Source organism: Fistularia commersonii, chromosome 15 (assembly GCF_037954325.1).
Source record: "Fistularia commersonii isolate RoL2024-O1a breed Wild chromosome 15, RoL_Fcom_v1.0, whole genome shotgun sequence".
Taxonomy (NCBI): Eukaryota; Metazoa; Chordata; class Actinopteri; order Syngnathiformes; family Fistulariidae; genus Fistularia; species Fistularia commersonii.
The window spans coordinates 12,562,849-12,587,513 of NC_141298.1; the positions used below are offsets into that span (position 1 = coordinate 12,562,849).

At 55.8% G+C, this 24,665-nt stretch overlaps 3 protein-coding genes and 1 long non-coding RNA gene across 6 annotated transcripts; 3 read left to right on the forward strand and 1 right to left on the reverse strand.

Moving 5' to 3' along the window:
- Nucleotides 1-590: 590 nt before the first annotated feature.
- Nucleotides 591-15,017, forward strand: brwd3 (bromodomain and WD repeat domain containing 3). 2 transcript variants are annotated; one of them, XM_086160570.1, is made up of 41 exons: nt 591-776; nt 938-996; nt 1,116-1,145; nt 1,328-1,387; nt 2,372-2,522; nt 2,609-2,707; nt 2,789-2,949; nt 3,308-3,529; nt 3,605-3,705; nt 3,796-3,866; nt 3,963-4,063; nt 4,147-4,187; nt 4,288-4,392; nt 4,470-4,620; nt 4,697-4,831; nt 4,905-5,033; nt 5,111-5,336; nt 5,413-5,544; nt 5,663-5,855; nt 5,927-6,020; nt 6,093-6,251; nt 6,448-6,521; nt 6,590-6,779; nt 7,074-7,184; nt 7,266-7,373; nt 7,453-7,577; nt 7,652-7,734; nt 9,018-9,129; nt 9,210-9,271; nt 9,480-9,635; nt 9,707-9,827; nt 9,938-10,063; nt 10,138-10,210; nt 10,284-10,337; nt 10,406-10,546; nt 10,630-10,782; nt 10,864-11,033; nt 11,393-11,472; nt 11,546-11,674; nt 13,062-13,453; nt 13,571-15,017. In XM_086160570.1, the coding sequence occupies exons 1-41, from the start codon at nt 743-745 to the stop codon at nt 13,895-13,897; spliced, it is 5,241 nt and encodes a 1,746-aa protein (XP_086016696.1). In that variant the 5' UTR covers nt 591-742; the 3' UTR covers nt 13,898-15,017. The 2 variants fall into 2 exon arrangements, with proteins under 2 accessions (XP_086016696.1, XP_086016695.1); XM_086160569.1 differs by having other exon boundaries at nt 13,062-15,017.
- Nucleotides 15,018-15,238: 221 nt separating this feature from the next.
- Nucleotides 15,239-21,757, reverse strand: LOC147226562 (terminal nucleotidyltransferase 5C-like). 2 transcript variants are annotated; one of them, XM_086160257.1, is made up of 4 exons: nt 21,411-21,757; nt 18,591-18,682; nt 18,227-18,279; nt 15,239-18,100 (listed from the first exon to the last, which is right to left on the reverse strand). In XM_086160257.1, exons 1-4 carry the CDS (start codon nt 21,620-21,622, stop codon nt 16,040-16,042), a joined length of 2,418 nt encoding a protein of 805 aa, XP_086016383.1. In that variant the 5' UTR covers nt 21,623-21,757; the 3' UTR covers nt 15,239-16,039. The 2 variants fall into 2 exon arrangements, with proteins under 2 accessions (XP_086016383.1, XP_086016384.1); XM_086160258.1 differs by having other exon boundaries at nt 18,189-18,682; nt 21,411-21,439.
- On the forward strand, nt 17,988-19,277 carry LOC147226563 (uncharacterized). Its single transcript, XR_015107178.1, has 4 exons — nt 17,988-18,124; nt 18,221-18,354; nt 18,457-18,523; nt 18,656-19,277. It is a non-coding gene; the product is annotated as an uncharacterized LOC147226563 (long non-coding RNA).
- Nucleotides 21,758-21,894: 137 nt separating the features above from the next.
- On the forward strand, nt 21,895-24,525 carry chmp1b (charged multivesicular body protein 1B). The gene is made up of 8 exons (XM_086160259.1): nt 21,895-22,051; nt 22,756-22,853; nt 22,925-23,071; nt 23,166-23,234; nt 23,314-23,421; nt 23,520-23,563; nt 23,644-23,716; nt 24,122-24,525. Exons 1-8 carry the CDS (start codon nt 22,036-22,038, stop codon nt 24,164-24,166), a joined length of 600 nt encoding a protein of 199 aa, XP_086016385.1. The 5' UTR covers nt 21,895-22,035; the 3' UTR covers nt 24,167-24,525.
- The last annotated feature ends 140 nt before the right edge of the window (nt 24,526-24,665 follow it).

Below are 24,665 nucleotides of genomic sequence, written 5' to 3' on the forward strand. Positions count from 1 at the left end.
CGGCAGAAGAAGAAGAAGGTGAAGAGGGGCCTTGATGCTCCTGCAGAACATCAGACCGGACCTGCAGCCGGGTCAGATACCTCCAGAAGATGGAGGGTCAGATGGAGTGGAGAGGGGTCTCCGAGCTCCACTGCGTCACAGTCAGAGATCCTCAGCTCTCTCAGATGTTCAGATATTTCTCCATGGTTGTCCTCCTGTGGATCCAGGTCTCCTCATAGTGGGTTTGGCACCCCTGCTGACAGGTTGCCGTGGCAACGTGAAAGCTTGGGGGGTGTGATGTCACACAGGGGAAGCTGTGACCTCAGCCCCTGACCACATGACATCACACAATAAGTGTACACACACACACACGCACACGCACACGCGTATACACTCACTCACTCTCACACACACACACACACTCGGGACAGTGCACGTGTGACCCGAGCCCCAGGTGTGTCCTGGAAGCACCGTCCGGATCTTCTCGCCCCTCGGGAGATGCCAAAGTCCTCCCGGGAATCCTCCGGTGCTCGCCGGTGACACCGGGCCGCGGGTCGCAGGTATCGATCGTGCGCGCGGCCGCCGCCATGTTTGACGGGAGGGCGCTCACACAAAGCCCCAGGTGTCCGGGGCGCCGCTGCGCGCAGGAGGCCACTCACTAGCCTGCCTTAGCCCCGCGCGTCTAGCTGCTAGTGGCTAACCGGCGGCTAACGAGGCGAGCGGAACCCCCGGCCGGGCTTCATGTCGCCTCCCCGGCCGAGTGATGGCCAGAGAACGGTGTTCCCAGACGGAATGTGGTGAGTGACCCGCGGCTCTTCCTCCCGCTCCGGGCGTTTTTCCACAAAAACAGCCCCGCGGCTCGCTCGTTGTGTGTCGGCTAGCGGGGCTAAGTCCACCGGCGGGCTAGCCGCTAGCGGCTGATTAGCACCCGGCTAACCGGAGTCCCGTGTGCTTTCAGAGCTGTACTACCTGATCGCCCGGTTCCTGCAAGCCGGACCGTGCAAGAAGGCGGCCCGGGTAACGGAACACACGCACCGGCCACAAATTTCAGCTTATTTGTGGCCGCTGAGACGCGGCTATGCTAGCGCTAGCAGCTAACCGTGCGTTTGTTTGTGTGTGTGTGTGTGTGTTGTCAGATTCTGATCGAGGAGCTTGAGGAGTACGAGGTGGGTCCCGGTGCTTCGGACTGCCGTTAAAGTCACGTCGGCTCGATCGGTAACACCGAAGGGTTCACAGGGTCGCCGGTGCTTTCGGCTCGGGTCTCCGAGAGGGGCTGTCGGGGAAAGGGGGGGGGCTGAAGGGGACTCGGCGGCGGGGAGTGTTTTTAACGGTGTGCTTGTCGCCGCAGTTGATCCCGCAGCGGCGGAGTTGGACCGGAGACTCGCACCGGCGCAGCTTCCACGACTGGGTGAGTCCGACCGGGCTTTTCCGAACTTTTACGACCGACCGGGCAGCCCGTCTCGTCCCGCGGCGGCGACGACCGCCGATCCGCGGCTGCACCCGCTGTCAGGCACGGTGTCGGCCGAGCCGGGACCGGGACGAACCGGGAGGCTCCACCGGGGAACTCTTTATCTTTAATTTAGTTCTGGCCCGGTCATAAACAGTCAAATTCGGGCTTTGCTTTTGTGTCGGTTTGGAGGCGGGGCAGACGCCGAATGCAGACCCGCGATTGGCCGAGTCGCAGCCGCCGAGCTGTCGCTCCTCGCCCTCGACCAATCAAACCGCGGCTTGAGACGGTTAGAACACCGGAAAAATAGAAAGTCTGGCTTGCGATTGGCTGAGGGCTTATCTGTGCCCCGCCCCCCCGTCTGTTTATCAGTTAACCGCGGCGGACAGAAGCTTTGAACATTTTAACGCCAATTATATTCATATTTATCAAATGAACGTTAATATAGAATCCTGACCACTCAGAATTTCATCTACCCGATATAGTACGTTTTTATATCATTCTATATTTCATTTTATATTTCATAAAATCTATTTTTTTTATATCATTTAACCATCCTCCTTAAGATTACTTCATCAAAACAGTTTAGTTTAATCAAGCTCAGCCAAATAGGTTACCTTGATATTTCCAGACACACACGATAAGTATATGATGATGATGGTACTATTGTGTTTCTAACCTGTGGTTCATCTCTGGAGAAAAGAGGATGTCCAATAAGACATGAAGTAACACCTGCTCTTCTGACCTAAACAGCTGGAGGAAAGGCTTGATATGTTTCCTGGGAGATCCATTTATGTGTGTGTGTGTGTGTCTGTGTGTGTGTGAGTGAGAGTGAGAGAGAGCTGATGAGACTATTGTGATGTGATTGGCTGGTGAGGAGGATGCGGCCCGAGCTCCAGGCTTTTCCCGGGCCCAGGTCCTGACCCGTCTTTGTGCTCTGTCCAGGTGGTTTTGAACCAGCACATTCCTGCGGACTACCTGTTGCGAGTATGCCAGCGGATCGGGCCCCTCATCGAGAAGGAGATCCCTCCCAGCGTCCCCGGGGTCCAGACCCTCCTGGGGCTTGGAAGGCAGTCTCTTCTCCGCACTTCCAAAAGTCAGGAGCCCTCAGGACCAGCCGTCTGTTTCACCACCCATGTCCCCTCAGCATGACCTTTAACCCGCCGCACCGTGTCATTGCAGGTTGTAGCCACCAAGTGTGCCGCGGCTCTGCGGTGGCCGCTCTGCACCGAGGACGTCCTCCTGAACCCCCCCTCAGCCATGGGGCCTCCCCTAGCGTCGGTACGTGAGAACCTTCTGCAGCAGAACCCAGAGACCGTGTCCTCTCGGGAGGCCCTCCTAACCCCTCCTCTGCCCTCACAGTGTCCATCCTTAGCGCCCGGCAGACTACCGCCACGGCCCGTTTCGCCCAGGTGCTGCCGTCGTCCTCCTACCAGCACATGAAGATCCACAAGCGGATCCTGGGCCACCTCTCCTCGGTCTACTGCGTCGCCTTCGACCGCACCGGACGCCGCATCTTCACGGTGAGGAGTGACAGTCAGAGGAGGCCCTCAGAGGACCTCCTTGGACCACCATTGACTTGTCATGGTGAAACCGGCCCGGCAGATGATCTGTGAGAGCCGGGGTTTTTCTTTGGGAAGAGGAGCCGGCTCAGATGCAGAAGAACCCACATGCATGTAGAAAAAGTCAAATGGGAGTCTCTGAGCTGATGGATCTGGTCTGTGATCAGCTGGACTGAATTTATCTCCTGGAGATGTTCCACCTTCATCAAGGAGTCTGAACCCCTCGTACCGGGTCAGAAGCTCCTGTATGAAGGCGGCGTTGGTCAAGTCCAGATCTGGGCCACTGAGAACCTCGTCTTGTTTGCCGCCTGTCCTCCAGGGTTCTGACGACTGCCTGGTGAAGATCTGGGCAACGGATGACGGCCGTCTGCTGTCCACCCTGCGCGGCCACTCGGCGGAGATCTGCGACATGGCGGTGAACCAGGAGAACACGCTCTTGGCGTCGGCCAGCTGCGACAAGGTCATCCGCGTCTGGTGCCTGCGGACCTGTGCCCCCATCACGGTCCTGCAGGCCCATGCTGCCTCAATCACCTCTATCCAGGTGAGCCCCGCTCAGCCCTGCTCCACCCAAGAGCCCCAGAGCTTATACCCCCTAATCATCCCTCTGGCCCCCCAGTTCTGTCCGGCGGTGAAGGGGACGACCCGCTACCTGGCCTCCACGGGCGCCGACGGGATGGTGTGCTTCTGGAGGTGGCACTCGCTCAGCATGAAGTTCAGGTCAGCCTGCGAGTTCTCTTTGGGTCGGTCTTCGCCCGACCTCCGTGGGAAATCACACCCCCTGTCCCGTCCCGTCCCCTTCCCCCACAGTGACCAGCCCGTCAAGTTTGTGGAGCGCTCCCGTCCAGGCGTGCAGGTGTCCAGCTCCTCCTTCAGCAGCGGTGAGTCCCCCGCCTGCGCTTGAAGCTCGCAAGGACCTCCGACAGTCCATGGGAGTCGCCTGACGTGGTCTCCTGTCTGCTTGTGTGCATCACCAGGAGGGATGTTCATGGCCACCGGGGGCAGTGACCACATGATCAGGGTTTACTACCTCGGTGCCGAAGCTCCTATGAAGGTCGCAGAGATGGACGCTCACACGGTAAGGACCCCCTCTGGTGCGGCCCCCAACCCTGTTCCTGCCCCTGACTCTGTCTGCGCCTGACCCGGCATCTCTGTCTGCAGGACAAGGTGGTGGTGGTCCAGTTCAGCAACAACAGTGACAGGTGAGCCTCGGCTGGTGGACGTAGCACACACCTGTGCTTCGGACTGCCTGACAGGTGTATGTGTGTGTGTATGTGTGTGTGTGTCTTCGTGTATGCGCAGCCTGAGGTTCGTCAGTGGGAGCCGTGATGGAACTGCCCGGATCTGGACCTTCCAGCAGCAGGAGTGGAAGAGCGTCCCTCTGGACATGGCTGCCAGGCTCCCGGGGTAGGAGGACCTTCCCTTGCCGCTCCTCACCCCCCACCGGTGGCTCAGCTCTGATGGAACGTCTCCTTTTCCCGCAGGAGCTCTGTCGTCAACGGCGACGACAAGGTCAAACTAGTGGTGACCATGGTGGCCTGGGACCGCTCGGACCGTAGCGTCATCACCGCTGTGTCCAACTACCTGCTCAAAGTGTGGAGCACGTCCAGCGGACAACTTCTGCACGTCCTGTCGGTGAGTGGTGGCGCAGGGGAAGCGTGGAGGCTTCTGCTGTAGCGTCCCGCTTAGCATTTCCTTCTGCGTCCTTCAGGGTCATGACGATGAGGTGTTCGTGCTGGAGGCCCATCCCCTGGACCCCCGCATCATGCTGTCCGCCGGCCACGACGGGAACATCTTCATCTGGGACCTGACCAAGGGCGTGAAGATCCGCAACTTCTTCAACATGGTAAGGGACCGCGTGCAGAGCGGATTGCAGAGTGGCGTGTTCCTCCCGCTCTCTGACCCAGTCCTCTCCTCAGATCGAAGGTCAGGGCCACGGTGCTATCTTTGACTGCAAGTTCTCAGCTGACGGGCAGCACTTCGCCTGCACCGACTCCCACGGACACCTGCTGGTCTTTGGCTTCGGCTGCAGCAAGAACTACGAGAAGGTACCCGGACCCGGAGCTTCTCCTGACCCGTTGACGCCCGCCCTCCATTAACCCCGTGCCTCCCGCCGCCCCTCCAGATCCCGGACCAGATGTTCTTCCACACGGACTACCGACCGCTGATCCGAGACTCCAACAACTACGTCCTGGACGAACAGACCCAGCAGGCTCCCCACCTGATGCCTCCGCCCTTCCTGGTGGACGTGGACGGGAACCCCCACCCGCCCCGCTACCAGCGGCTGGTGCCAGGCCGGGAGAACTGCAAGGAGGACCAGCTGGTGCCCCAGCTGGGCTACATGGCTAACAGTAAGGCCACCGCCGCCGCCTTGGGTTTGTTCTCGCGTCCCGGTTCTGAACCGGCATCTCCGTCTCGGCCACGCAGGTGAAGGTGAGCTGGTGGAGCAGGTCTTGGGCCAGCAGACGGCGGAGAACGGCGAGAGCCTGCTGGACAACCTGATCCGGCAGCTGCAGAACGAGCAGGACGAGCGCCAGGGCGGCGAGCGGCGGGACCAGGGTGCGTGGAGCCGACCTGAGGTGTGAGGAGCTTACGTCTCCTCCACTTTCCTCAGCCCATCGTGATCTTCCCTGAAGGTTTTCTGTGGGCTACTCAAACCCTACCCTGAATGTTGCAGCCGGAGATGCGGCTGACGCGGTGGCGCTGCCGGAGGCGGCGGCGGCGGCATCCGGACCTCGGCGCAGCGGACAGGTGGACGGCGTCTGGCAGATGCAGCACAACGCCCTGAGAAGCCAAGTGGCCACAGAGAGGGACCTGCTGGCCTGGAGCCGCAGGGTGGTGGTCAACGAGGTCCCGCAGGGAATCCTCCGGTGAGCAGGTGCACAGGAGGACGAGAAGCCCGGTAAGGTCTGGTCTGACCCGCTGTCGGTCTCCTCTCCAGGGTGATGGAGGAGAACCGCCAGGCCAAGAGCGACATGGAGTGTTTCCTCTACAATGCCGAGAGGAGGAAGAAGCCAGTCTCCTCTGCTCCCAAGGTTTGCTCCTCACACTTCCTCTCAATGACAGCCCACGCCTGCACGCACCTCCTCACCCTCCTCCTCCTCCAGTCCGACCCCCTGACGTCACGTCTGCGCTCCCTGAGGCCCACCAAGAAGAAGCCCCAGCGCCACGCCTATCAGACCCGCTCGGCACAGGTCCGCCGGCCCAGGAACCGCAGCCGTAACCCCGGCAACCAGAGCCAGGGGGATTCCGACAGCGAGAGGGAGGTGAGTCTGCGAGGGGCGCCCGCCCGCAACCCAGCAGCTCCACGCCTGCTGCTGGGTCACGGGAGTCTGGATGGGACGTCTGCCTGTCTCCAGGTCGGTCCATCCGGAACCCAGCTGTTGGGTAGGTTTAGTCAAGAGGTCTGGATGGAACATCTGCCCACCTCCTGTCAGTCATGAGATGGCTCTGTGTCTCCAGGCTCCCGAGCAGGACCATCACAGCGACGCCTCCTCAGATGGTGAAGCCCGCTGGCAGAGCGAGAGCAGCTCCAGGTGAGTTCTTATCAGCCGTGATCTCAACCTGCAGCCGCGGAGCTTAAATGCTCATCCTCCTCCTCCAGTGACTCCTCCAGCGAGTACTCCGACTGGACCGCAGACGCCGGTATCAACCTCCAGCCCCCAAAGCGTCCGACCAGGAGGCCCGTCCAACCTTCGTATAGCAGCTCTGAGGAGGAGGAGGGCGGGGACAAGACCCAGGAGGACAAGAAGAAGGAGAACGAGAAGAGGAAGAAGCCCAAGGGGACCAAACAGGTGAGCGGACCGGTGGGGTTGCCGTGGCAACACATGGGGATCAAACGAAGTTAAGTGTCCTGGTGTTGGAACCTCCAGACCTCAGAGCGCATAGGTCACAAACACACACACCTACCTGTAAAGCAGGTGTGTGTAGTTCTAGATGTTTGTCATTGGGTTTCAAAGTCCCCGGGAAGCCTACCCTGGTTGCAAGGCAATGGACCCACGGCCTGGGACCTCCTGGACTGGAGCCTCGAAGTGAGTCCTCTCCTATCTGGAGATCACCTGGACTAAGCTTACCTTCAACCTTCTCAGAAACCCCCGTCGTCCCTGGGCGGGTTGGAGGCTGAGGAGTGGCTCCCCCCCGCCTGGATCATGGAGACCATCCCTCACCGCTCCCCCTTCGTACCTCAGATGGGAGATGAGGTAAGACGGGGCGTAGAGGTGTGGAGGGCCCGGGAGGAGAAGCCAATCTAGTCTGCTGACGCTGAGACTCCTGTCCCACAGCTCATCTACTTCAAGCAGGGCCACCAGGCCTATGTGCGAGCCGTCAGGAAGGCCAAGGCCTATAGCGTCAACCCCCAGAAGCAGCCGTGGAACAAACTCAACCTCAGGGTGGGCCTCCTGCCAGAGCGCCGCCTTCTCTGGATCGGAGATGGTTCCAGAGGTCTTCATGCAGTTGTATCTCCTGCAGGACCAGGAGTCTGTGAAGGTGGTGGGAATAAAGTACGAGGTGGGTCCTCCGACCCTCTGCTGCCTCAAGCTGGCGTTCTTGGACCCCATCTCAGGGAAGATGACCAACGAGTCCTTCTCCTTGAAGTGAGTCCGACCGTCTGACCCCTGATCCCGAGGAGCTCCGACCCCCGGCCCACCTCCTCCGCTTCTCCTCCCAGGTACCACGACATGCCCGACGTCATCGACTTCCTGGTTCTTCAGCAGTTCTACCAGGAGGCCAAAGAACACAACTGGCAACCAGGTAAGTATTCTCCAGTATTCTCCGGAACCGGCTCGCAAGGGGGTTCAACCTGATCCGCAGGATAATTTGAAAGTGAAAAAAGGCTTAAAAGACAAGGATTTAATTTTTTTTTTAATTAAATGCAATTCGGGGATTTTCCGCTAGGGGGCGCACTATTTTGGTCACAGTAGACGACAATCCGCATCACTGAGACGGACCAATCAGCAGACGTTATCAACGTTATGACGTTTTATCTACCCTGTTCTCCACCTCCCCGCTACGCCCTCATTAGCCAAAATGTCGTCATCAAAACAGAGAAAAGTAGTTAAAGAGTGTAGAATTTTCAAAGAAAAATGGACTACGTCCTAATTATTTACGGAGATGCACGGGAAACCTTTGTGCTTGGTGTGTTTGCAACAAGTTTCGGTATTTAAGGAATATAATATACGGCGCCGATACAAGACTCATCAGAGTGAAAAATATGACAGCTTGCAAAGACAACTGAGAAGAGATAAGATCAACAAATTGCTGGCGTGTCTGAGGAAACAGCGGTCCACTTTCACCCATAGCCGAGAAATCAGCGAAGCAGCGGTAAAAGCCAGCTAGCTAATTGCTAGCGAAAATGTGCAATTTAACGTTAGTCACCAGCTTCACTACAAACTAGTATGATGGAATTCTACTGTTCATGCAGCTCCATGCGTTTTCAGTATATATTGTATGTTTATGCATGTTTCATGGAAGAAGTTTACACATTTACAGGACAGGTGAACACTTTCTTCCTTACACATTTAATAGCGCTCTTTTTAGTTTGTAAGGTGTAGGTAGGGATTCAATTCAGATTTTATATGCACATGTGTAAATGGTTTAAAAATCCCTTTCTTTATAAGTCATTTAATCTTAAAGTGCATTACTATATTTTTCAATACCAATTACTTGTTAAAGTTTTGTGCCTTTGTACAATCAGTGGGATCGCATGATCACATGATAGCAATGCATCCATGTGAATGGTAGAAGTAAATTGGCCTTTTTGGTCGAAGGAAATATGAGGTGTTTCATGAAATGTTTTGTAAAAGGATTGGTCATTAAATTCCAAGATTTTCCTAATGTCCTTGTACTTCTTTACACCAAAACGGAGGAAAGCCATGATATTTTGGTTATTTATTGCTGAGTATGCCATTATTTTCATGGTTCGGCCCACTTGACATCTACCTAGGCCGTATGTGGCCCACGATGAGAAATGAGTTTAACACCCCTGGCGTAGGCGATCCGTGGCCTCCACGCCCCTGACCTTCATTCTTCCCCAGGCATGAGGTTCCGCAGTATCATCGACGACGCCTGGTGGTTCGGCTCGGTGGAGGACCAGGAGCCCCTGCAGCTGGAGTACCCCGACAGCCTGTTCCAGTGCTACGCCGTCAAGTGAGTGACGGACCTGACCGTCTTCTGTTAGAGGAACCTCAGGAGGCTGAGGGACCATTGACCTTCTGTGGTCTCATCAGGTGGGACAACGGAGAGCGGGAGAAGATGAGTCCCTGGGACATGGAACCCATTCCTGAGGAAGGTCAGTTCCAGCCCCTGGGGGGGTTCTCTATCTGACTTCTGAAGCTCAGGAAGAACCTTGAGGCACTTGTCTTCGAGCAGGAGATGAGTGCAGAGGAGCTGCTGCTCTTCCCACCAGAACCAAGCATGTTCCGTCAGGGGAACGCGTGTTCTGCTGAGCCTCGGGCGGTGGTGGGCTCAGGTGGTGATGTTGTGAATGTTGTCCTCAGCTGCCCTTCCAGACCAGGTGGGAGATGGGGTGGAGGTAGCCGAGGAGGAGCTGAAGGCCCTGCTCTACACGCCCCAGGAGGGGGAGTGGGGAGCCCATACCCGGGACGAGGACTGTGAGAGGATCGTCCATGGTATCCAGCAGCTCCTGACCCTAGGTCAGTATTGGGCCCCCGGAACCTCTGGGCAGGTTTGCGTGGGCCGTCTGACCTGCTCCTCTGGTCTGCAGATGTGGCGAAGGCCTTCTCCTCGCCTGTCAACCTGAGGGACTACCCCCTCTACTGCACTGTGGTGGCCTACCCCACCGACATCAGCACTATCTGCAAGCGCCTGGAGAACCGCTTCTACAGGTGGACCACACACACACACACACACACACACACACACACACACACACACACACCTTCTGTCCTCTGTCATCTATCCACGACATGTCACCTCTGATGTCCTCCCCTATTAGGAGGATCTCTGCGCTGATGTGGGAGGTGCGCTACATCGAGCACAACGCTCGTACCTTCAATGAGCCGCAGAGCCCCATCGTGGCGGCGGCCAAGGTGGTGACTGATGTCCTGCTGCGCTACATCGGGTAAGACCTTTTTGGAAGTGACACCGCCCTTGCTCCTCACCAGAACCTCAGTGACCCACCCTGGTTCTCCTCAGGGACCAGAGCTGCACTGACATCCTGGGCCTGTACCACAAGCTAAGGGCCGAGGTTAGCAGTGGAGAGGACCAGGTGAGGGTTGCCTTTCCGTGGGGTCGCCTGTCCTCCTGGGATCTGCATTGACTGGCTGTCTCGTCTTCTGCAGGACGTAGAGCTGGACGTGGACTCGGACACCCCGGGGACGTCGACGGGTCAGCGGGTGAGGTTGTTTTCCGTTCTTTGGGTCCTCTTGGGGAAGATGTCCAACCTAACCACCTCCTCATTTAGGGATCCAAGTCCAGCTCCAAGCGTGGTGTGCTCCTGGACCCCAGAGCCTGGAGGGGGCAGTGCCGGGAGCTTCTGCGGAGGATGGTGGTCTCCCCGGACTCGGAACCCTTCAGGCAACCGGTGGACCTCTTCGAGTACCCGGTACCTCCACCTTCGCAGCAGAAGGTGCAACACCAGCCTATCCGAGCCCGGGGCCCTGAAGTTTTTTTCCTCTGACCACACAGGACTACCGGGACATCATCGACACCCCCATGGACCTCGGCACCGTGTCGGAGACGCTGGTTGCCGGGAACTACGAGAACCCTATGGAGTTTGCCAAAGACATCCGCCTCATCTTCAGCAACTCCAGAGCCTACACACCCAACAAGAAGTCCCAGGTGAGGAGCTCCTCCCGGCCGGGAAGCCATAACCAGACCCAGGAACTCAATCCTCATGTCACAATCATCTCCCCCGTCCAGATCTACTCCATGACCCTCAGCCTGTCAGCCTTCTTCGAGAAGAACATCATCTCCATCATCTCCGATTTCAAGGTGGCCCTCCAGACTGAGCGGCGAGCTCGTCAGAGAGAGAGCTACAGGAACCGGCTCCACAACGGGGGCAGCTCCCCGCCCCCCGCCCCCACCTCCAGGTACGCATCTCCATCCAGGACCATACCACCTCCATCACAGGCAGCAGCTGGAGCTAGAAACAGCAGAAGTCCCAGATTGCTTGGCTGTAGGTCTGGGAGCTCCCAAGCAGGAGAGGTGTGCCATGTGAGCACCTGAGTTGAAGAACATGAAGGTTCTGAAAGTTGGTGATCTCTGGGGGCTCAGGAGACACCAGATGCATGTGAGGATGCCCTCCCTTAGCTTGTCAGGATCCGGCTCCTATTCTCTGGGGTCATGAAAAGGTTCTCCAAGCTCTGGATGGGACAGAGCAGCAAATGCTTCTGCTCAGGAGTGTGTTCCATCTAAAGGTTCTTGTTCTCTCTGGTGTTCTTCGGTGAAGGAAGCACAAGTCGGAGAAGGTGCCCAAGCCCAAGAAATCCCAGACCTCGGTGAAGGCTCGCTGCCAGAGAAGATCTCCAGGTGAGATTGACCTCTGCTCTTCCACATGTTCCACATGCTCCACATTCTGCTAACATTTCCGCCGTCCCCGCAGCCCAGCGGGCTGGATCTGAAGAGGACCACGACCCGTCTTCGTCTCCCAGCTCAGGGAGCAGCGATGAGAGCCCGGCCCAGGACCTTCACTGTGTGACACGCAGCCGGAACACACCCGCCAGGAAGCCAGGTACCTCCAGATGGGTCCTTGCAACCAAGCAGAACCTTCTCCCCTCCCAGGAGAACCCTACCCACCGGGGGATCTGTGACCCCCAAAACTTTTATTGATTTCAAATTTACAGAGCAAAACTTAAGGAATATTTTGAAGTATTATTATTATTTTTGAATGCTTTTGAAATTGTTGTAATGACTTTTGAACAATGGAAAAAAAAAATCCCAAAACGAATTTGGAATATTCGTATCTTACATACTTTGAGGTATGGGATATAGAAGCTGAGAAGGGAGGAGTGTTGTATGGTTTTCAGGGACGAGATGACAAAGTCTGGGTGGTCAGGGAGATCTTCCATATGACTGGACTATGGCCAATGTGATCAGGGAGACAGGTAGGAGAGTACTTGGTGTGTCATCTGAAAGGAAAGTAGACAAGGAGACCTGGTGGTGGAATGAGGAAGTGCAGGAGTATATACAGAGAAAGCGATTAGCAAAGGAGTGGGACTGAGGGGACTGAAGAGAACAGACAGGAGTACAAGGAGTTACAGCATAAGGTAAAGATAGAGGTAGCAAAGGCAAAACAAAGGGGATACAATGACTTGTATGCTCGATTGGACAGTAAGGAGGGAGAGAATGATTAAACGGTTTGGCAAACAGATAGAGATGGAAAGGATGTACAGCAGGTCTGGGTGATTAAGGATAGGGAGGGAAATGCATTGACAGATGCTAGAAGAGTGACGGGAACATGGAAAGTGTACTTTGAAGACCTGATGTATGAGGAAAATGAAAGGGAAGGAAGTGTAGGAGAGGTGACTATTGTGGACCACAAAGTAGCAGAGATGAGTAAAAGTGAAGTGAGGAAAGCATTGAAGAGGATGAAGAGTGGAAATGCATTTGGTCCAGATGATGAACCTGTGGGGGTATGGAAGTGTCCAGGAGAGCATGCCTGGAAAGAGCACTACAGATGCGGTATTTGCTTTGAGACTGTGAATAGAGTACAGTACAGAGAAGATCAGAGGGAGCTGTATTGCACTTTTGTAGACCTAGAAAAAGCATATGCCAGGGTGCCAAGAGAGCAACTGTGGTATTGTATGAGGAAGTCTGGAGTGGCAGAGAAGTATGTTAGACTGGGGCAGGACATGTATGCTAGTTCCAGATGTGTCGTGACCACGCGCTCCTGCCGCAGCTCTGACTCATCTTCGAGTCAGCTCCACCAATGAAGTTAGTTGGTGTGAGAGAGGAGGATACAGAGATTAGGGTTAGATGGAGATGGTCGATCTCCTGTGGAGACCCCTGAAGGGAAAGGACTGAAGAAGAAGATCCTTAAAATATAGTTTTTTTCTTTTTTTAAGACGTTGGAGTATTGTCCAAAGTCCATTTTAAGTATTTTAAATGTCTTTCCTCAGCCCCCTCCCTCCGGCTCACGGCTCCCCCCCGCTCAGACGAGGACGAGTCTGGTTCTAGCGGCTCTTCGTCGGAGTCCTCCTCCGGGTCCTCATCCTCCTCGTCCTCCTCGTCTTCATCTGACAGCGACGACAGCTCCGACTCGGAGGGGGAAAAATTTGTGGAAGGGGGCGACCACGACTACAGCAAGGCGCCCAGGACGTCGGTACGACTCCCCGCCAAGGGGGGGAAGAGGAAGCGAGGAGACGAGGAGGAGGAGGAGCTGAGGACCAAAAAGACTCGGGTCCAGCTACCGGAGGAGGATGAGGACGACGAGGAAGAAGAGGAGGAGGAGGAAGAGGAGGAGGGCGAGGACGATGAGGAGGAGGAGATGCGGCAGCAGGAGCAGCAGGAGGTCAGCAGACCAGAGGAGGAGGACGAGGAGGAGGAGCCTGAGGAGGAAGAAGAGGAGGAAGAGGAACCGGAGGAGGAGGAGGAGGAGGAGGAGGAGGAAGAAGAGGAAGAGGAGGAGATGGTGGTGGTGGTTCAACCAGCAGCAGCTAGCGGCCGGGGGGCCGCCCGGGGGGCGATCAGGGCAGCCCGCGGCTCCGTCAGGGGAGGCCGGGGCTCCGGGCGGGGCCGGGGCCGCGGAGGGGGCCGCGGGTCAAGGGGGGGACGTGGGTCAAGGGGGGGCCGCGGGGCCCGACGGGTCCACACCCGCAGCGGGGGCCGCGGGACCGGGGCCTACAGGGACGAGTCGGAGGAGGACCCCCTGGACCTGGGCCGCTCGCGCTCGGGGAGGGTCCGACGCATGACCGAGAAGGCCAAGGTCAGCCACCTCATGGGCTGGGGCCACTGACGGAGCCCATGACTGATCCCCCGGGGCCACTGATGGCCCCCGGGCCACTGCAGGGATTCCCTTTTCTACCGTGTACAGAATGAATATATCAGATCTCTATGGACGCTCGGGCGGCGGACAGCTGGTGCTCGGGCCCCGGGGCCGAGCCGGGGCTGGGCCGGGCTGGGCCGGGGCCCGCCAAAGACTGACGCACAGATGCCAAAAACACAATGGTGCTCACGTTCTGGCCCACACCTTCCCCTCTGCTCTTAAGGTCAGGCCGGGTGCGCCGTTCCTCAGTCTGGGGCGTCCCCTGCTGTTTCCTCACAACCACAAAGCCTTAGCTCCCTGACCCGACAGCCCGGACAGCAATACGACCACTATCGCGGTACCACAGTGCTCTACTACCGCAGTTCTCCCATACCGCGGCACCACAGTACTCCGGTACCACAGTGGTCCAGTACCATGGTACCGTGATACGCCGGTACCACAGTACTCCGGTACTGCGGTATTTGCGTGAACTCCGGCAGACGGAAGGCTCCGCCCCCTCGGCCCGTGAATGTCCCGCTCCTCTCTTGTGGTTGGACTGTCAGCTGAGCCCCGGAGGTAGAACCGGGCGGGTTCTCCTCAGGTTCCTCCTCCCCCCCCCCAGTCCGGGCTTTGTTCTCCATCCGGCCGGGTTCTGGAGCAGTAGCAGTGGCAGTGGCTGCTTCCTTTCCTCGGAGTGTTCTGGACCTTCTTACAGCAACCAGGGAAACTGAATATTTGAGTATTTTGCACATTGACCCCCAAACCCCTCCCCCCTCCCATAGCCCCCCCGTGGCAGCTGAGTGATGAAGCTAACAGAAGGTCAGTCCAAACTGTCTCCTTTAAGTCAGTAGAACCGGACAGAACCAGAACCCCCCCTCCCAACACACACACACACTCCTCCCACCCAATCAAATATGGCCGCCACATTAAATATAGAGGTTTTGAATGCAGCCAATCAGCATTAAGCAGCAGGCATCCCCCCCCAGTGGGCGGAGTCAGAGCATGGCAGGGGCGGAAAGTCCTACTGAGGGTGGAGGGTGGAGGCATCTCCTGTGACGTCTTTTATACACAACCTTTTGATTGTTTTGTAATAAAATGGGATTTCAGTGAAGCGCTGTGGTCTGTCCCTCAAGCCCCGCCCCCTCTCAGTGATGTCATCAGCCGGCCGAGTCACATTCCTCTGCTGTGAGTTGGAGAACACCCAATGTTCTTCTGCAGAGCTTCTCTGGAACGCCCGCCTACGAGTAGCTCCGCCCCCTCATGCCATGTTTGTGTGGATGACGGTAAAACGCTCAGGTGAGCTTAAAGGCTCCATCCCCAGGGGACACTTGAGAAGAACGACCTTTATTGGCACGACAACAACATGAACCACGGGGTTCCTCCACCAGGAACACGCCACATCTGCAGGCTGGAGAACACCACTCAGGACAGCTACACCAGGAACAAGGAACACCTCCAGGTGACCCTCTGCCATTAAGGTCCTGTAGGAGGATACTTGGTCAGATGGAGGAGGGCAGCTCCACATGCACAGTCCACAGAGCAGGAGAAGAGAAGGTTCACCGAAACATCTGCCACTGTGGGAGCAGTGTTTGGAAGGGGGTCCTTTTGGACAAGGACCAGAACCACCACAGGAAGTTCCAGGATCAGGTTCAAACCAGGTGTGAGATTTAATCTGCAGGAAATGTGTTTCCTTCAACTCTGCTTCGAGAATGGAAGAGTCCCAAGAATTGCGCTCTTCTTTTCTGGAAAACATGCAGGAATGCAGCAGATGGACAGAACCAGGTGAGGCTCTGGTCTACATGTGTTCCCTGGGTTCTAAAGGGTGGCGATTATGGAGTCTTGATTTGATGAGGTCCTCAGATGCAGCTTCTCTAAACACTGAATTTAAGACGACATGCAACCACGATGCACGAAGAGCCTGGACCTGAAGAGGGTTCGTGTCCCAGGAGAGGTTCTAGAAGGTTCCCCTCCGCTCCAGAGCGCCGCTTTCTCCTCTCCAAAAGTCCATGCCTTGAAAGCACCACACCTCTCCTCCAGGGCCACCTCTTGACCTTCATCCACCTCCGCCGTCCAAAGGTGTGGGTGCGTCTGCTAAAACCGCTAACCCGAGGGGGAAGTTGTCCAGGCCTGTGGCTACACCGGGCCCGTGTGCAGGTGCAGGTGCAGGGGCTGGGGGTGGTAGAGCAAAGGGGGTGGAGCCTGCGGGGGGAAAACGGCAGCGTACGGCAGGGCAGGCTGGTAGAAGCAGGTGACGCGGGCGGCGTTGGGGATGGCGTTCTGTTCGCCCAGGACCTTCAGCGCCACCACGGTGATCATGTCCAGCGTCTGGCGGCGCTCGTGGCCCATTAGGCAAACGGTGCTGGTATCCACCACGCGCCGCAGCGTCATCAGGAAGGCGTAGCGGCCGCGCTCCTCGCCACCCGCTAGGTGGCGCTGCAGGTGCGCCTCAATGCAGCGCCGCTGCTCACCCACGTCGGGGAAGTCAATGAAGAAGCGGGAGCACATGTAGCGTTCCAGGGACCTGATCTCCGGCTCGCTGGCCGGCCGGAAGTTTCGCACCAGAAGGTCACCGTACCTCAGCAGACCGCCGCCACGAATCTCCTCGGGGCGGTGGGTCGCGATCAGGCGGTTCCTCAGGTGGTCCATGGCCCGCTCGAAGTCCCCGTACATGCACTCGGCCTCAACGGTGATGGAGGTCTCAGCCCCCTGGAGACCACAGCCTGAGGGGCCAGGTTCCTCGGCCGGAGGTCGCCGGGTAGGGGTCTTTGGATCAGGAGGCTTCTCCTCCTGCTTCGGCCTGAACGTTTCTTCTGAAGCTGGCCCAGAGGAGGAACCTTCTGGGGGTTCTACAGGGAAGTCCTGAAAGGGTCCCGGAGTGTGGAGCTGATGGTCCAGAAGAGGAGGAGGCTGGAGGGGTTGGTGCATCCCGATGGGAGGAACCATCTGCGCGGTGAGGTTGGACAGGTCGGTCAGGAGGGACCTCCTCTCTGGGGCGGGGGGGTAGAGGACCTTCCGGGACAGCTTCCTCTGCAGAGTTGGGGGGGAGAAGAACCCGGGCGCGGCAGCCTGGGATGGACTGCAGGTCTTCTTCGGCGGAGGAGGGGAGGACAACTCCAGCTGAGACTCCGGTCGGGTCTTCTCAGGGGCTTCACCTCCATCGCCTCCGTCCCGATCGGCCGGTGTCTCCGTGTGGACGGCAGTTACCTGGGAGGCTGAAGCCGCACATGCCGGTGGCCTCCTGACATCTGGGACCAAAGCCCGAGGAGACTGGGCAGAAGAACGGTCCATGCAGAAAGCCCCCTGCTCTTCACCGCGAGCCTCCGAGATGCCGACCTCCTCAGAGCGGACGTCCTCCATCCCGTCTTCATCGTCCAGTGGAGGTGTCGGTTCCAAGGTCGCTGGTTCTTCCTCCTCACGCCCTCCATCTTCATCCTCTGCACCAGGATGATCCTTGCCCACCTCAGGAGCTTCATCCTCATGCGTTCTTCTTCCGGTGCTCGTCACGGCGGCGCCGTTCTCCTCACCCTCCTCAAGGTCATGACCCATGGGGTTCTCCTGCTCCTTCTTCTCCTCCTGATGCAGCCTCCCCGGCCCTGGGCCACGCTCCCTCTCCCAGTAGACCTCCAGCATGCGGTCCAGGATGATCTGGAAGGAGTCCACGCTGAACTGGAACTGCCTCCGAAGGGCGCTGATGAAGTGCAGCGCCAGTGTCTTGGCTCGGTCGTTGGACAGCGAGATGAGGCTCCAGCGGTCGTGCTCATTGAAGACCTTCACCATCTTCTGGACGTAGGCCTCCTTCATGGTCAGGCCGGTGATCTTGCGACGGTTCACCCCGCAGGGGAGGAGCTCCCTCAGGCTGCCCAGCACCACTTCCTTGATCACCTGGAAGTCCTCTTGCCGTGCCAGCTCCACCCTGAAGATGATGTCCAAGTCGCGGGTGCCCAGGCCGTTGTCCTTCACCAGGACGTGGCTTGCCATCACGCCGTTGAGCCGGATGTCCTTCACCTGGATGTCCTTCTCCACCAGCTGCTCCTTCACCAGGCGGATGATGTCTTTGGCCCTGACCTGTAGGGTGGGAAAATTCCCCCGCCCATGGATGGGGATCTCCTCCGTCAGAACCCGGTCCAGGACCTGGAGCTGGTCGGCCGTCAGGTTGTGGAACCTCTTCTCCATCTGCAGCGCCGTCATTCTGATCTGAGGAGCAGGAACTGGTGTTGTGTGAGGAACATCTCCTGAGTCATTTTAAAAGTACCGATGTTCTACTCGCGCCGAGATGTTCTACCTATCAGTTCCTTTCACCCTCGTTCCTCTCAGACTGACCGTGAAGACCTTGAGCCGGGAGACCTCGTCAAACCTGTTCCTCTCGTTCGGTTCTTCATTTGGGGAACGGAAGGAGAACGTTGTCAAACACCTGGAGAATGTTGAAGACCTCACAGACTTCAATGAAGGTGATGGGAGAACATGAATAAAGATGAAGATGGCTGTGAGGATGGAGATGGTGATGACGATGATAATGGGATCATGAGCTCCTCCCCTTCTCTGCTTCTCAGGCGGTCTTCTGAGTGGAACCCGGTTCCTGCGTCTTCACTTCAGGAGTTCCAGAGAATCTTTTCCTATGTGAGATGCTCCTTCTGGTCTGACGCCTACTGACCGCTGGGATAGGCTCTGTCCCCTGGACCCTCACCTCTGGATCCGAAGTGGTGTGGATGAATGGGTAGATGAACGAGTGGTCCTTCTGTTTGTCTCCAGATGTTCTGCAGCTGAAGCCCCTCCAGCCTGAGATGAATCCAGGATGAACATGTGAATGAAATGTGAGGTGTTTTCACAAAGCAGCAAAGATCCATCCATCTTCACGCCGGGATCAGCAGGGAAACCAACGGACAAACATTTGGGGTATTTGAAATACAAATAACTTTAATTACCAAATGTTAGATTATATAATATAATATAATGTGAAATAGAACAGTGTCTCCCTGAGCCGGTCCCAAGCCTGGATAAATGCAGAGGACTGCGTCAGGAAAGGCATCCGGCGTAAAACTTTTGCCAAAACCAAACAACCATAATAACCAAATCATACTGGATCGGTCGAGGCCCGGGTTAACAACGACCGCCATTGGTACTGATGACCTACAGGGTACTAATGGAAATTGGGCTGCTGTGGGTCGAAGAACAAGAACAAGAAGAAGAGGAGGAGTGCGTGTTCGGAAGCAGAGAGAGAGGAGGAAAGGAAAGAGTCTGGGACTGAGAGTAGGGACTTTGAATATTGGGACTATGACAGGAAAAGGTAGAGTTGGTGGACATGATGCAGAGAAGGAAGGTGGATATACTGTGTGTCCAGGAAACCAGGTGGAAAGGTAGTAAGGCTAGAAGCTTGGGAGCAGGCTTTAAGTTGTACTATCATGGTACTGACAAGAGGAGAAATGGAGGAGGAGTTATCTTGAAGGAGGAGTTTGTTAGGAATGTTCTGGAGGTGAGAAGAATGTCAGATAGACTTATAAGTCTGAAACTGGAAATTGAAGGTGTGATGCTCAATGTTGTTATTGGCTATGCCAATAGGCAGGGTGTGAATTTGAAGAGAAGGAGAAGTTCTGGAATGAGTTAGATGAAGTCATGCAGAATATTCCCAGAAATTAGAGTAATTGGTGCAGACTTCAATGGGGATGTTGGAGAAGGCAATAGAGGGGATTGAGAAGTGATGGGTAGATTTGGTATCCAGGATAGGAATGCAGAGGGACAGATGGTGGTAGATTTTGAAAAAAGGATGGAAATGGCTGTAGTGAATACCTTTTTTCCAGAAAAGACAGGAACATAGGGTAACTTGTAAGAGAGAGGAGTACAGACAGGAGTACAGGGAGATACAACGTAAGGGGAAGATAGAGGTAAAAGGCAAAGGCAAAACAAAGGACTGTATGCTCAGTTGGACAGTAAGGAGAGTGAGAATGATCTATACAGGTTGGTGAAACAGAGAGATAATGATGGAAAGGATGTACAACAGGTCTGGGTGATTAAGGACAGAGAGGGAAATGTATTGACAGATGCTAGAGGAGTGATGGGAAGATGGAAAGAGTGCTTTGAAGAGCTGATGAATGTGGAAAATGAAAGAGGCAAGGGTGGAAGAGGTGACTATTGTAGACCACAAAATAGCACAAATTAGTAAAAGGGAAGTGAGGAAGGCTTTGGTCCTAATGATATACAGTACCGATGAGAGATGGAATTGTGAGCAGCAGTATGGCTTTATGCCTACAATGAGTACTACAGATATAGTTTTTGGTTTGAGAATGCAGTAGAGATGTATAGAGAAAGTCAGAGGGAGCATCATTGCACTTTTGTAGAACTAGAAAAAGCATACAACAGGGTGCAGAGAGAGGAACTCAGGTATTGTATGAGGAAGTCTGGAGGGGCAGAGAAGTATCTTAAGTATGTTAGGCTGGCGCAGGACATGTATGATAGCTGTGAGACATTGGTGAGGTTTGCTGTATGTTTAACAGAGAAGTTCAAGGGAACAGGTAGAGGAACATCTAGACAAGTGGAGGTATGCTCTGGAAAGGAGAGGAATGAAGATTAGTCGGAGCAAGACAGGGTATATGTGTGTGAATGGGAGGAACCCGAGTGGAACAGTGATGCTACAGGGAGTGGGGTCAACAGTCCAGAGCAAAGGAGAGTGTAAAAAAGAGGTGAAGAGACGGGTTCAACCAGGTTGGAATGGGTGGAGAAAAGTGTGAGGTGTACTATAACATTGAAGATTATCAGCCAGAATAAAAGGAAAGGTGTACAAGACGGTGGTGAGACCAGCGGTGCTGTATGGACTAGAAACTGACAATGACAAAAAGACTTGTGGCACAGCTGGAGGTTGCAGAAATGAAGATGCTGAGGTTGTCTTTGGGAGTGACCAGGATGGATAGGATCAGAAATGAGTCCATCAGAGGAACAACACATGTTAGATATTCTGGAGAGAAGGTCAGAGAAGCTAGACGGAGATGGTTGGGTCATGGACAGAGGAGGGATGGTGAATATATTGGTAGACGGATGCTGGAATTGGAGGTCTAAAGGGAAGAGCAAAGAGAAGATTTATGGATGTACTGAGAGAGGATTTGAAGTTAGTTGGTATGAGAGAAGATACAGAGAATAGGTTTGGATGGAGAAGGTTGATTCACTGTGGAGACTCCTGAAGAGAAAAGCCCAAACGAAAAGAAGAATATATATATTTAAAAATAATATAATATAATATAATATAATATAATATAATATAATATACTTTTTGGTAACCGAATGTTCCAGATGTGTCGGTGACCACGCGTTCCTGCCGCGGCTCTCTGACTCATCCCTCCCTCCCGGTCCGCCGTTCAGAACCGGAGCCGTAACCGAAGCTCCGTCCCGAACCGGCGGACAGGGAGACAGGGAACCCCCCCGGGAAGCCAGAGACTTCTGGGGTTGTCCAGAGGGTCCCGGTTCTCACGGCGGCTCTCCGCTTCCGAACCGAACCGGGACTCGGGTTCGAGCTCACCTGCCAGTGTTTCCGGTCAGGGGTCGGCCGTTACCATAGCGACCGGCGGCACCGAATCCACGCCCGGGCGGGAGGAGGGAGGAGGGGGTCGTGGTTCCGAGGACCGGGACGCGTCCAGGAGCCGGGAGAACCAGGAGCCGCCGCACTGCCGCGCCGCTGCGGGGGGAGCGGGGCGGCGGGTGAGTCATCCCCTCCGCCCGCCGCCTCCACATCCATCACCCCCTCCTCCCGGTAACTCCCCCGGTAACCCCGGTAACCCCGGTCCACCTCCGGCGACTACTTTATTTCTCTTTCATTCATGTTTGGAAATAAACTGTACTGTGTTGTACTATGTGTGTGTGTGTGTGTGTGTGTGTGTGTGTGTGTGTGTGTGTGTGTGTGTGTGTGTGTGTGTGTGTGTGTGTGTGTGTGTGTGTGTGTGTGTGAGGGCGGGGGCAGTCCCCGTGACGTCAGCTAGACACCGCTCCACGTGACCGTGACGTCAACGTTATTTTGATCAGAAAGCCGGAAGTGTAGTCGGTCGCGGTCGCAGCCCGAAGCCCAGCAGGCCCGAGTCCCCCACGCCGGTCCGGTCCGTTACCTTGACAACTCTTTTCGTTCCCGGTTCGACGCGCAGCCGCCCGGGATGCCCGCCATGGACAGTATCCTTCCCCGGTACCGACCGCGGCGGCTGGCCCGGTCGTGACGTCACAGGTGAGAACAAACCGATTCGGTCGGGCCGGTCGGACCCGGACCGGCGGCCGACGAACGGAACCGGAGCCGCCGCGGATAGGAGCAGTTCCGGGCCGCGGAGGCTAACGGCGGTTCAAGCGCAACAAGCCGCCCTCTAAACTCAACACCAGGAGATTTTTCGAGTTTGGACTCTGGCTGTGGAAGTACGTCTAGAGAGTACCGGTAGCAGTACCGCCTGGGGAGAGTAGTACTACTACTACTAGTAGTGTTGTCTGGGTAGAGTAGCGGTTGTAGTACTGAGTCTGGAGTGAATCACTAGTAGTATTGTCTCTGCCTAGTATCAGTAGTTGTACTCTATGGAAAGTATCAGTAGTAGTATTTTGTTTGTACAGTATCAGCAGTTGTAGTATGTCTAGAGTATCAGTAGTTCTAGTAGTAGGAATCCAGTTGTTTTTCTAGTAGTTTGAACTGGTTTGTTAGTAGTAGTGTGTCTAATGTACTGTGTCTGTAGTTTATAGTGTGTCTGGTTTGTAGTTGAGGTACTTTGTAGTTGTAGTACTGTCTCGTTCTTCTTTAGTACTTTATTTAGTAGTAGTATGTCAGTCATATGTCAGTTAGTAGTCAGTCAGTAGTGGTGGTGCTGGTTGTGTCTGTTCCTTCACCCAAGCCCCAGAACATCTGTTCAACCTGAAGTTTGCTGCCAAGCAGCTCCTCCACAGCTCCAAGAAGTGTGACAAGGAGGAGAAAGCAGAGAAGGCCAAGGTTAAGAAGGTAAGTGGGGTTCTGGGCTGGGGGGCAGGGGAGACCTGGACCAGAACCTGATAGCAGCGCTGCTCCTCCAGGCCATCCAGAAGGGCAACATGGAGGTGGCCAGGATCCACGCGGAGAACGCCATCAGGCAGAAGAACCAGTCGGTGAACTACCTGAGGATGAGCGCCAGGGTGGACGCCGTGGCGGCCAGAGTCCAGACCGCCATCACCATGAACCAGGTGCTGCTGGAGGAGGCCCCGCCACCTCAGCTTGGCTTAGCCTAGCTTAGCTTAGCCTAGCTTAGTTTAACTTGAACTTAACTGACCCTCCCAGGTGACAAAGTCCATGTCCGGCGTGGTCAAAGGGATGGATGCCACCCTGAAGTCCATGAACTTGGAGAAGGTACCTCCTCCTTCTCCGCCACCTCCTTGGTAAGACCTCCCTCCCTCATCTTCTGATCGCTTCCATCTTCTGGACTCAGATCTCCTCCCTGATGGACAAGTTCGAGCACCAGTTCGAGACCCTTGACGTCCAGACGGCTCAGATGGAGGACACCATGAGCAGCACCACCACCCTGACCACGCCTCAGGTATGAGCGCGTGCACACACACACACACACACACATACACACACACACACACACACACATACTCATACACACAGCTGACCCGGTCCGGTGTGTTTCAGAACCAGGTGGAATCTCTCCTGCACGAGATGGCCGACGAAGCAGGGTAAGCTCTCAGCCCGGCCGATCCCTGGAGATGCTCTCCTCAGATCTGGACCATCTCTGACGTGTGTCGTCCCTCTCCAGGCTGGACCTGAACATGGAGCTCCCTCAGGGTCAGATGGGCTCGGTGGGCACCAGCGTGGCCTCAGCGGAACAGGTAAGTCCGCTGGAACCCGACTCCAGGCGGGAGGTTCTGAGCTTCTCCCTTGTATGTCCGGAGGAACGAGCCATTGAGCCAGGCAGCGAGGAACTAGTGGTGGTGAAGGCCACCATCACGTGAGAAGACTTCTAAAGTAGAAACCATGCAGGCCTTCAAAGATGGCAACGGACATTTTTAGAAACATGAAAAGTTCCCAGGAGGGCGTTAGCCCCGCCCCCTGCGAGGAGGAGGGCTGTGATTGGCTCGTTGGGTGACGTTGTCGGTCTTCAAATGGGTTGCAGCAAGGTTCTGGGGATCAGGTAGAACCAGGAAGTGACAGAGTGAAGCAGGAAGTGAGTCAAATAGAAGCGGGAAGTGACAGAGTGAACCAGGAAGTGCACTAACCCCCATCTCTCCCTGAAGGATGAGCTCTCCCAAAGACTTGCCAAACTCAGAGACCAGATGTGAAGGAGGACCTGCTTCCTGACCTGGACCCCCGCAACTCCTGCTCCTGGTGTCTCCTCTGTCCTCCTGAAGTCTTCATCATCCAGGACCACCTGGGATCTCTACTGTCTTTAGATAACGTCCCCCTCCCCCCGGCGAACAGGTTCTGGTCCTGATGTGACCTTCTAGAGCATCATGTCCCCTGACGGTCTGGTTGACTCCTGCTGGAACCATTGTCTGGAGGTCCTGGGGGTTCTTTGTCTGTCTGTCCTGCATTGCTGCAGATGATCACTGTTCTCTTCTGGGTTTGGGGTGGAAGGACTTCCTCTGTCCTGTATAGACGTTTTGCGTTCCGGATGAACAATAAAGTTTTCTAAGAGTTGCTTGCTTAGTCTCTTCACTCCGCCTGCAGAAGCTCCATCTGCTCCCCCGCCACGGAAAGGAGCTCCTCCATCCTGGTCCACAACCAGAACCTCAGACCTGCCGAGAGGCACTCCTGAAGGTCACGTGACCAGCTGGTCCA

Excerpts from the sequence above, each read along its gene's own strand:
- brwd3 (XM_086160569.1), top strand. The coding sequence starts at position 743 with ATGGCCAGAGAACGGTGTTCCCAGACGGAATGTG. Across the intron at positions 997-1,115 it reads CGTGCAAGAAGGCGGCCCGG|ATTCTGATCGAGGAGCTTGA; the intron begins GTAACGGAACAC and ends GTGTGTTGTCAG. Across the intron at positions 5,856-5,926 it reads GTCCCGCAGGGAATCCTCCG|GGTGATGGAGGAGAACCGCC; the intron begins GTGAGCAGGTGC and ends TCTCCTCTCCAG.
- LOC147226562 (XM_086160257.1), bottom strand. The coding sequence starts at position 21,622 with ATGTGGAGGCGGCGGGCGGAGGGGATGACTCACCCGCCGCCCCGCTCC. Across the intron at positions 18,683-21,410 it reads CTGACCGGAAACACTGGCAG|GCTGGAGGGGCTTCAGCTGC; the intron begins GTGAGCTCGAAC and ends GATTCATCTCAG. Across the intron at positions 18,101-18,226 it reads CCCGGCTCAAGGTCTTCACG|ATCAGAATGACGGCGCTGCA; the intron begins GTCAGTCTGAGA and ends CCTGCTCCTCAG.
- chmp1b (XM_086160259.1), top strand. Across the intron at positions 23,235-23,313 it reads AGTCCATGAACTTGGAGAAG|ATCTCCTCCCTGATGGACAA; the intron begins GTACCTCCTCCT and ends TTCTGGACTCAG. Across the intron at positions 23,564-23,643 it reads GAGATGGCCGACGAAGCAGG|GCTGGACCTGAACATGGAGC; the intron begins GTAAGCTCTCAG and ends GTCCCTCTCCAG.